An 11854-nucleotide genomic window follows, 5' to 3' on the forward strand; every position below is an offset into this window, starting at 1 on the left:
TAAAAAAAAGCCAAAAACGAACGGATCGAACATAATACTAATTGGACAAAAACAAAATACTGCTGATGCTGGAAATCTGAAACAAAAACAAAAATACCTGGAAAAGCTCATCTACGGAGAGGAAGAAAGTTGACTTTTCGAGTCCTAATTGGAAATGGTTATTCAATATTTAGTATTCGAATGTTACATTCACTTCATCTCTCTCTCTCTTTCCCTGGACTGCAGTTTTTTGTATATTTCAGTTTCTGATGTTCTGTCTGGGTTGATGTGTATCTGAAAACAAGTCGAAAATAACGGCGCAAACTTACGGAATCTATTTTTTTATTCGACTTCGAAATTACTGCCGATATAAAACAAGAAATACATTTCATAGAGAAAATCCAGTTAATAGTGAACACGGTCTGACGACAAAGTTTTACAAATGTCCGTCCCTGATGGGACTATTTCACATTTTATCCTAAATTCCAGATTCGCTTTAAGAATCCGGCATCAATTCGAGGTAATCTCGATCCGCCATGAAACCTTCCTAGCAGCCGGCTGAAAGTGCCATTTGCATAGTTCTGCTGATAGACGGAATATTGTAGATATTTGTGACAGCCAAAATTGAACATACTTGGAGTAAATTTGCCAGCGTTGAGACTGAAGGTTGATACACAACCGGAGCTTATAGGAAATGAACTGATCGATTATTGAGGCCAAACTTGAACAGAACTGGAATCTGAAGAATTTGCGTTCTATTCTCTCTCTCTCCAAAACCAGGGAAAGGGGTCGAATATGACGCGTCTTAAAACAAAGCGCAGATAGTGAGCGGCAAGTCATTAATTTATGGGGCATCATTAACGAGGCCCAACAACTGAACGAGAGTTAAATCTACATTACCGAGAATCTCTGATTGAAACGTGATCAAAATAACAATTTCACAATTCGAAATGTTTCGTAGTAAAATCATAAATTAGAAGTAATGAAATCATATAGCTTTTTCATAGAGATTGTGAATGGCTCTTAAAAGAGCCGTTGTGTTTTGAATCTGTTTTTGAGTCAGTTCTGGGGTTTTACTTGGAGCTGGTGTACTTGGTCACCGCCTTTGTCCCTTCCGACACGGCGTGCTTGGCCAGTTCCCCGGGCAGCAGCAGGCGCACGGCGGTCTGGATCTCCCGGGAGCTGATGGTGCTGCGCTTGTTGTAATGGGCCAGGCGGGAAGCCTCACCCGCGATGCGCTCGAAAATATCGCTCACGAACGAGTTCATGATGCTCATGGCCTTGGAGGAGATGCCGGTGTCGGGGTGAACCTGCTTCATCACTTTGTAGATGTAGATGGCGTAACTCTCCTTCCTCGACTTTCGCCGCTTCTTACCGCCCTTTGCTACCGGTTTCTTTAAGGCTTTCTTGCCTCCCTTCTTGGGAACTGGTTTCTTCTCATCAACCATTGTCACTTTCAGACACAGAATAAAACAAATCCCTTCCGAGCCTCGATTAAATAGACAGTCTGACAGACCAATGCTAATGAGGAATGGGGAAACAATGATTCTGATTGGACATTTAAAAAAAATACAACAGCCACTTATTTTGTACTTTTCTCTGATTGTATATTTAAAGACACCAATCAAATTTCGACTTCTCCACCAATCATTATCCCTTTTACTACAATCAGGAAATAAATTTTATCAGGATTCTCTCCAGTCCCAGTTTGTGAAGATACACCGGGAATTGTCGTCTGGTTGTTCGTGTGAGGGGCCCTTCTCCACAGAGGGACTGAACGGAAATGCGGGATTCCTCCTGGAACTCTTGTAACGTGTGCGAATTACTCACTGGGATATTGTGTGAGTATGTGTGTGTGAGTGGTAGTGGGTTGAGGCTGTGGTACGCCGTGTGAGTGTATAATTTATTCTGTACCTGTCTTTGGGAGTGTTTAAGACTCATTGTGCGTTTGTCAGTTCAGGATGAATGTGAGTGAGCGGGGGGTCCATTCTCAATTTGGGAATATATGCTATTTTGGATGAACTCCGTATCTTTCACCTGCGGCTTAAATATGTGAGTGCAGGATTTATTCTGTACCTGTCAGTTTATGGAACTACAAATGAGATTCACACCCTGTTTCTCAGTCTCTGACACTGTAGATCAGTGTAGCATTGATTGTATATCTTTCAGCCTGTGCTACTATCCGAGTGTGCACTTCTCATTCACTCTCAGAGCCTGGGACTGTTTTTGAATGTGAGATTAACGCTGGACATGCCAACATCTGATCCGCAATGTGAGTGTGGCATTCAGTCTGTATCTGTCAGTTTCTGATACTGAATGGGAATGTGAGAGTCATTTTTAAAATCTGGGAATCTTTGAAACATATTCTACATCTGTTTGTCTTCAGTGCTGAATGAGATTAATTCAGCCAGAGATAACGCATGTGACAGTGAGATTAATTCAGTCAGTGATACTGTCTGTGACAGTGGGATTAATTCAGGCTGTGATACTGTATGTGACAGTGGGATTAATTCAGTCAGTGATACTGTATTTGAGAGTGGCATTAATTTAGTCATTCGGTGGTGCTGTATGTGAGAGTGGGATTAATTCAGTCATTCGGTGGTGCTGTATGTGAGAGTGGGATTAATTCAGTCATTCGGTGATGCTGTATGTGAGAGTGGGATTAATTCTTTCAGTCGGTGGTACTAAAATAGATATGAACATACGGACCAGGAGCAGGAGTAGGCCCCTCAGCAGCTCGAGCCTGTTCCGCCATTCAATAAGATCATGGCCGAGGGATAGGCAGTGGCAGATATTTAAAGGGATATTTCAGAATACACAAAATACATGCATTCCAATCAGAACCAACAATTCAAAATGGAGGGCCTACCATCCGTGATTACTAAGAAAGTTAAAGACAGTATCAAACCTAAAGTAAAATCAAAGATGGGTGGCAGTTCAGAAGATTGAAAAGAATATAAAGAGCAGCAAAGATGACAAAAATATTAATAAAGGGAAAAAATGGAGTACGAGAGAAAGCTAGCTAGTAATTTCAAGACGGATAGGAAGAGTTTATGTAGAAATTTAAATAAGAAAAAAGTTAACAAAATGAGCATTGGTCCTATAGAAAGAGCATTTCTGAAATTGAAAATGCAAAATAGATAGATGGCAGATGAACTAAACAGGTACCTTGCTTCACCATAGGTGACACAAGTAATATCCTGGAGAGAGCTGTAAATCAGGAAATGGAAGGGAGGAACTCGCGGAAAATTACAATCACCAGGGAAGTAGTATTCAGGAAATTGTTGGGGCGTTGGGCTGCGAAATCCCCAGGTCTGGATGGATTTCACCCCAAATTCATGAAAGAAGTAGCTAGTGAGATTGTTGGTGCATTTGTTTTAATTTTCAAAATTCCACAGATATGGGGAAGGTTCAATTAGATTGGAAAATAGCGAATGTAACTCCTTTATTCAAAAAGGGAGGGAGACAGAAAGTATAAAGCTAAAGGCCAGTTAGCCGAACATTTGTCATAGGGAAAATGTTACAAGCTATTATTAAAGATAGCAGGGCACTTAGAAAAAATCAAGGCAATCTGGCAGAGTCAACATGGCTTTGTGAAAGGAAAATCATATTTAACCAATTTATTGGAGTTCTTTGATGGAGTCACATGTGCTGTGGATAAAGGGGAACCGGTGGATGTACTGTACTTCGATTTCCAGAAGGCATTTGATAAAGCTCCACATCAAAGGTAATTGTGGAAAATAAAAAGATCACAGTGTAGGGGCTAACATATTGGCATGGATGGAAGATTGGTGAGCTAATAGGAAGCAGAGAGTTGACATAAATGCGTCATTTTTTGGTTGGCAGGATATGGTGAGTGGTGTGCCAGAGGGATCATCAAGGTTTCATCAAGGGGAGGTCATGCCTGACAAATCTGTTAGAATTCTTTGAGGAGGTAACAGGTAGGTTAGACAAAGGAGAGCCAATGGATGTTATCTACTTGGACTTCCAGAAGGCCTTTGACAAGGTGCCGCACAGGAGGCTGCTCAGTAAGATAAGAGCCCATGTTGTTAGAGGCAAGGTACTAACATGGATAGTAGATTGGCTGTCTGGCAGGAGGTAGAGAGTGGGGATCAGGGGGTCCTTCTCAGGATGGCGGCCGGTGACTAGTGGAGTTCCACAGGGGTCAATGTTGGGACCACAACTTTTCACTTTATACATTAATGATCTAGATGACTGAACTGAGGGCATCCTGGCTAAGTTTGCAGATGATACAAAGATAGGTGGAGGGACAGGTAGTATTGAGGAGGTGGGGAAGCTGCAGAAGGATTTGGACAGGTTAGGAGAATGGGCAAAGAAGTGGCAGGTGGAATACAATGTGGGGAAGTGTGAGTCATGCACTTTGGTAGGAAGAATAGAGGCATAGACTATTTTCTAAATGGGGAGAGAATTCAGAAATCTGGAATGCAAAGGGACTTGGGAGTCCTAGTCCAGGATTCTCTTAAGGTTAACTTGCAGGTTGAGTCGGTAGTTAGGAAGGCAAATGCAATATTGGCATTTATTTCGAGAGGACTAGAAAATAAAAGCAGAGATGTGCTGCTGAGGCTTTATAAGGCTCTGGTCAGACCACATTTAGAATATTGTGAGCAATTTTGGGCCCCGTATCTCAGGAAGGATGTGCTGGCCCTGGAGAGGATCCAGACGAGGTTCACGAAAATGATCCCAGGAATGAAAGGCTTAATCTATGAGGAATGTTTGAGGACTCTGGGTCTATACTCAATGGAGTTTAGAAGGCTGAGGGGGGGAATCTGATTGAAACTTATAGAATACTGAAAGGCCTGGATAGAGTGGACGTGGTGAAGATGTTTCCATTAGTAGGAGAGACTAGGACCCGAGGTCACAGCCTCAGAGTAAAGGGAAGGCCTTTTAGAACAGAGATGCGGAGAAACTTCGTTAGCCAGAGAGTGGTGAATCTATGGAATTCATTGCCACAGAAGGCGATGGAGGCCAGGTCATTGAGTGTATTTAAGACCGAGATAGATAGGCTCTTGATTGGTAAGGGGATCAAAGGTTACGGGGAGAAGGCGGGAGAATGGGGTTGAGAAACTTATCAGCCATGATTGAATGGCGGAGCAGACTCAATGGGCCAAATGGCCTAATTTCTGCTCCTATGTCTTATGGTCTTATACATGCATTGTAAACTTGTCTTTGCATTCCTCATAGTGCTTCTTAATCTGCCCCTGTCGAATATGGCATTGCTTCCTTCTCCAGTATTATCCATCACTCTCCCTCCTCTCTGTCCTTATTACTTTCTGGTTCTGCTGTAAATTGATGACCAACACCCTGCCAATTTAAATTAAATCTTCACTGTCCAGCCTCGTGAACCATTAACTAAAATTGGACTTGGTGCCTGTGCTTGCAAAGTACAATGGATAAGAACTCCAACAAGTTAACCTCTTGGCCACCTCTGCTCCCTGTGAGTGACACTGTACTTACTGTGTGTGAGGAGCTGACTGCACTTCCCCTTGTGTTGTAGAATCACATCATTTATTCTGCTGCTTTCAAGTGTTTGCCTATCGCAAGGAAAAAAAGTGTTAATTATAAATTAAGAAGAGGTGAGGTAGAAGATTCAAAGAAACCAAACCAATTATTAAATTAATAATCATTCCGAACAACTGCAAAGTCAGAGGTTCAAGAAGGCAGCTCACCACCACCTTCAAAGGTCAACTCGGGATGGGCAATAAATGCTGGCCCAGCCAGTGAAGCCCACATCCCGTGAATGAATAACAAATAGATAAGACAAATAGAGTCAGTGTCTGAATCCACTGCAGTCCTGCAGCACTCAGCTGCTAAACACCAGGGACTTTGTTCCTGTTACAACAATTTCCTGCCATCCAGAAACAATCCACTGCTCCAGGAGTGGGACTGAGTGACGGAGCAGGGACTATTGTGTAGGTCAGATTTCTAATTGCCGCTCCCATGGACTAACCGTTCAAGTGAAAGCAAACAGCCGCTGTTTAAAATGTGTCTCTGCATTAGCGGCTGTTTTAAACCATCTTCTTCCACTCACAGGCAGTGCTGGGGAGGGCAGCGCGCATGCGCAGAATGCTGCACAAGTTCCGGAAACACAAATATTTAATATTTCCGGCACAGAACGAGGCCATTCGGCCCGTCGTGTATGCACCAGCCCCAAAATAGTTTGATCCAGCCTCACGTCACTTTCCAGCTCTTGCTCCGTGAGTCCTGTCGGTCCCAGCAGCTCAGTGCAGATCCAAGTGTTTGTTAAAGGCAGTGATGCGCTGCTCTCCCCCAGCTCTGCCTGGGACTGGAAGAAGATGGTTTCAAACAGCCGCCAATGGAGAGATCCCGCTCCCGGGGGAAGGGAACAAACAGCAGCCTCCTGGGAGGAGGGAGACAGAATGGCAAGAAGCTGTTATTGAAAATCATTGCTGCTTTCTCTCCACAAAACAACAATGAACATTTCTGATAAAAGCAAAATACTGCGGATGCTGGAAATCTAGAACAAAAACAAAAATACCTGGAAAAACTCAGCAGGTCTGACAGCATCTGCGGAGAGGGATACAGTTGACGTTTCGAGTCCATATGACCCTTCATCAGAACTAAAAAATATAGAAATGAGATGAAATATAAGCTGGTTGAGGGGGCTGGGACAGGGTAGAGCTCGATAGGGGGCCAGTGATAGGTGGAGGCCAAGAAGAGATTGCCAAAGATGTCATAGACAAAAGGACTATGGGGTCTTGGCGGTAGTGATGTTATCTAAAGGATGTGTTAACTGGGATGTTAGGGGGAAATAAAGGGTTACAGTAATTATTAGGGGGAATCTAGGGGTACAGTAAGAACTTATTGAAAGGGAATGAATTACTTAAAATCTCGAAGCAAATTGGCAGTTAAAGGTTACCAGATGAACCTTGCACAGCCTTAAGGGCCTGCAAACAACAGAAAGGCCTTGGATAAAAGCAAAAAACTGCGGATGCTGGAAATCCAGAACAAAAATTAAAATACCTGGAAAAACTCAGCAGGTCTGACAGCATCTTTGGAGAGGAACACACTTAACGTTTCGAGTCCGTACGACTCTTCAACAGAACTAAGGAAAAATAGAAAAGAGGTGAAAGAGAAGCTGGCTGAGGGTAGTGGGACAAGTAGAGCTGGTTAGAGGGTCAGTGATAGGAGGAGATAGCCAAAAGATGTCATAGACAAAAGGACAAAGAGGTGTTGAAGGTGGTGATATTGTCTAAGAAATGTGCTAATAGGTGACATTAAGGGTAGAAAGCAGGGCGAGCAAGGTACAGATAGCCCTAGTGGGGTGGGGTGGGGCGGGGGGAATGGATCGAAATAGGCTAACAGGTAGAGATAAAACAATGGATGGAAATACATTTAAAAATAATGGAAATAGTTGGGAAAAGAAAAATCCATATAAATTATTGGAAAAAGGGGGGATCGGAAAGGGGGTGGGAATGGAGGAGAGAGTTCATGATCTAAAATTGTTGAGCTCCATGTTCAGTCCAGAAGGCTGTAAAGTGCCTAGTCGGAAGATGAGGTGCTGTTCCTCCAGTTTGTGTTGAGCTTCACTGGAACGATGCAGCAGGCCAAGGACGGACATGTGGGAATGAGAGCAGGGTGGAGTGTTGAAATGCCATTGAAATATAGTATAACCTCAGCTGCAAACTCAGAATCCAGTTTGAAACTCACCTAGACCATTAACCTCAAGGATACAATAACAATTTGATTAGTACAGACTGAGATAGAGACCACATACCAGTCTGAAAAGCTCAGAGTATCAGAATGGCAGATACTGTATTCAGTCTCACAGAGCAAACTGAGCACAACAGGAAAGTTTAAAATTCTCACAGGCTGCTTGAATAAAAATGTATCAATTTGATTATTACAAAGTGAATAACACTTACACAGCAATGGAGTGTTAGATCCAAAGATACCTGAGCTTTCATAAGTGTGTTCACACACAAAGGGATTTAATACTAGGTAAAACTCAATTACTTTATTTAAACCTACAGCATCAATGGCCTGTTTCTGTTCTGAAATTTCAACATGGACTGAACCTAGACTTGTAAACAGTCTCAGAAACTGAAGGTTATGCAATGAATCCCACACTGTCAGAGTAGCAGAGACTGACAGATTCAGAATGATTATCAACGACATGTCCAGTACCAGAAACTGACAGATACATACTAAATACTACACTCAAAATTCCTGAGTCTGAATAATATTCCATTTATCTGACACAGACAAAAATTACCACTGACAATGAAAGATAGTCACAAACTCACATCAAACACAAACTCACATGTTGGTGCGCTGCCTTTTTGAATACAACTGAGTGGTTTACTCGGCAATTGTAGATGGCAGTTCAGAGTCAACTTCATTGCTGTTCTTGGTCCTAGGATCCAATATAAGCCAGACCAGGTAAGGATGGGGATGATAAATCTATTTTCCTTAATTTTTGAAGGTGTTAAACTTAGCATTTTGAACACTATTTCTGAGATAAATATGACATACAGATACACAATCAATCCCAGAGTCACATGCAGCATCAAAGACTGAGAACTAAACAATAACTGTCTCTCTCACCTACAGTCAAGTCACTCACCATCCTGAATTGGAATTATATCGCTCTTCCTTCACTGTTGCTGGGTCCGAATCCTGGAACTCCCTTCCTAACAGCACTGTGGGTGCACCCACAACACATGGACTGCAACGGTTCAAGAAGGCAGCTCACCACCACCTTCTCAAGGGCAACAAGGGATGGGCAATAAATGCTGGTCCAGCCACCAAAGCCCAGATCACATGAATAAAAAAAATACAGCACTAGAGACTACTCAGCAAATCTTACACAACACCACAGACTGAGACATACAGTATGAAGACCAATACATGCACAGTAAAAAAGAGACTAACACAGAATGAATCCCAGCATGCACACCATGCCAGAGACTATCAGAAACAGAATGAATTCCACAGTCACAATGTACTGGAGATTGAAAGATATACATTAAAAAAAAATCCCACATTCACCACAGTGCCAGAGAGTGACAGATACAGAATGAATCCCACATCACACAAAGCACATTGACTGATAGATACAGGGTGATTCTCAAATTATCCCAGAGATGTAGAGCTACAGGATGTATCTGACATTCACACAATGCCACAGACTAAGAAACACAGAGGAACCTCAGAGCCAAGGACTGACAGAGACAAAATGAATCCTTGATTTCTGAAGACATCAGGCACTGAGTTACAAAAAGGCATCAACGCTTACACAGGGTACCAGAGTCCAACAGAAACAAAATGAATTGCAAGCTCCCATACAGTGCCACTGATTGAGAGAGAATTGATCTCACTCATATCCAATACTATCCATTGAGGCAAATTCTACATTTAACACTCTTTGGTGCTGTAAGTGACAGTGGGATTACTTCTGTCAAAAATTGCAACAGATGGGCCTGTTGAGATTGAATCACACACTCTGAATCAGTACCAGAGACTGACCGATACAGACTGAATTTCACACTCCTATTCAGCAACGGATGTTGACAGGTACAGAGTTAATCTCACATTCACACACATTATCAGACATTCTCATTAGAAGTTCAGACTCAGAGATAGTACCACAGACTGAAAGACATCGAATCAATACAACTCTGACCTACAATGCCAGAGACTGACAAATAAAAAAAATCATTAACATACAGTTACAGAGACTGACAGGTACAGAATAAATCCAATAATTTTCGTGGCGGAGAGAAACACATACTGATTTAATTTCGCACTGGCGTGTAGTCCCAAGAAGCGAATTATTTCATTTACATGCACCAATAACGGACAGATGCACAATGAGCCTCAGGATATCAAATGAATCCAACATTGAGACATGGTCCCATCAAGTCACAGATACAGAATAAATCCAGGCCACGCACACTGTACCACGGCCTTCCAAACAGTGAAGGAACCCCACACTCACACACAGCATCAGACAGTGAGTAAATCACGCACATTACCAGAGCCTCACAATTCCTGAATGAACCCACATTCCTATACAGTCCCTCGCACCGACAGCCAGGCGCCATTTCCCGGTGTATCTTTACACACTGAGAAACTCCGGCTGGAGAGGGGCTTTGTAAAATGTATTTCCTGATTGTAGTAAGGAGGCTTATGCTTGGTGGAGAAAGCTAAATATAATTGGTCTATTGATCAATCCATTCGGAAAATCACAAAAATAGATGACGTGTTTAGTTTTAGAAATGTCCAATCAGAATCATTGTCTCTCCCATTCCTCATTAGCATATATCTGTCATACTGTCTATATAATGAGCGGACGGAAGGGGTTTGGTTTATTTCTGTGTGAAATTGAGATTGAAGATGGTTGATGAGAAGAAGAAACCAGTTGCTAAGAAGGGCGCCAAGAAAGCGGTGAGTAAACCGGCAGGAAAGGGCGGCAAGAAGCGGCGAAAGTCGAGGAAGGAGAGTTACTCCATCTACATCTACAAAGTGATGAAGCAGGTTCACCCCGACACCGGCATCTCCTCCAAGGCCATGAGCATCATGAACTCGTTCGTGAACGATATTTTCGAGCGCATCGCGGGTGAGGCTTCCCGCCTGGCCCATTACAACAAGCGCAGCACCATCAGCTCCCGGGAGATCCAGACCGCCGTGCGCCTGCTGCTGCCCGGGGAACTGGCCAAGCACGCCGTGTCGGAAGGGACAAAGGCGGTGACCAAGTACACCAGCTCCAAGTAAAACCCCACAATGGACTGAAAAACACCAGAAACACAACGGCTCTTTTAAGAGCCACCCACAATCTCTCTGAAAAAGCTATACGATTGCTCCACTTCTAAAGTTATGATTTTTATTGCGAAGAATTTTTAATTATCTAATTGTTATTTTCTTTTTGTTTCAATCACAGCGATTCTCGGTGATGTAGATTTAACCCTCGTTAAATTATTGAGTATTGTTAATAATGTCTCATCAATTAATGACTTGCCGATTACCCTCGGCGCTTTCTTTTAAGAGGCGTTAATATTCGGCCCCTTTCCCTGGTTTTGGAGAGAGAGAGAATAGAAGCAAATGCGTCAGTCTCCAGTTCTGGTCGAGTTTGGTCTCAATAATCGATCAGTTCATTTCCTATCAGCCCCGGTTGTGCAGCAACCTTCAGTCTCAACGCTGGCAAAAATGTTCAGTTTTGTCTGTCATAAATATCTACAATATACCGTCCGTTTGCAGAACGATGTAAATGGGACTTTCTGCGGATGCTGACAGGGCTTCACAAAGGATCGAGATTGACCCCCGGATCAAGGATTCTAAAAGCGATTTGGAAGATGGGATAAAATGTGAAATAGTCCCATCAGGGACGCGTAATTTTAAATCTTCCAATTCGTACTATGTTCTAAGAAGTCCGTTTTTTTTCTTTTCTTTTTAAAAATTTGGCGGGCTTTAAAAATTTGAAAAAAGATCTGTTGAAATATCAAAATTTGGCGCCGTTATTATCCGCCCTCACTCCGTGGAGTCTCCGGATTGGTGAGTTCAGTAGATATCTGGTTGGTGATATGAACAACATTATGAGAAGCAGCACAAAATGACCAATCAGCAATGCCCGCAGCACCATTCCTCCCGAAGCTATAAGAGAAGCGAATGTGAGAGGATTTCCTCATTCTCTGTGAAAGTGTTTGTGAGATTCTGAAATGTCTGGAAGAGGAAAGACCGGCGGTAAAGCTCGATCCAAGCCCAAGTCTCGCTCCTCCCGGGCTGGACTGCAGTTCCCGGTGGGCCGTGTTCACAGGCACCTGAGAAAGGGCAACTATGCTGAGCGTGTGGGTGCCGGAGCCCCGGTCTATCTGGCTGCTGTGCTCGAGTATCTGAC

General features: G+C 43.0%; 2 protein-coding genes across 2 annotated transcripts; one reads left to right on the forward strand and one right to left on the reverse strand.

The window, feature by feature from the left end:
* Positions 1-390: 390 nt before the first annotated feature.
* On the reverse strand, positions 391-5994 carry LOC144670336 (histone H2B-like). The gene is made up of 3 exons (XM_078532814.1): positions 5948-5994; positions 5446-5531; positions 391-1486 (listed from the first exon to the last, which is right to left on the reverse strand). Exons 1-3 carry the CDS (start codon positions 5992-5994, stop codon positions 1053-1055), a joined length of 567 nt encoding a protein of 188 aa, XP_078388940.1. The 3' UTR covers positions 391-1052.
* Positions 5995-10356: 4362 nt separating this feature from the next.
* On the forward strand, positions 10357-10804 carry LOC144670288 (histone H2B-like). The gene has a single exon (XM_078532776.1). The coding sequence runs from the start codon at positions 10357-10359 to the stop codon at positions 10732-10734; it is 378 nt and encodes a 125-aa protein (XP_078388902.1). The 3' UTR covers positions 10735-10804.
* The last annotated feature ends 1050 nt before the right edge of the window (positions 10805-11854 follow it).

The sequence above is a fragment of the Cetorhinus maximus genome, chromosome 31 (assembly GCF_964194155.1).
Source record: "Cetorhinus maximus chromosome 31, sCetMax3.hap1.1, whole genome shotgun sequence".
In the NCBI taxonomy this organism is placed as follows: domain Eukaryota; kingdom Metazoa; phylum Chordata; class Chondrichthyes; order Lamniformes; family Cetorhinidae; genus Cetorhinus; species Cetorhinus maximus.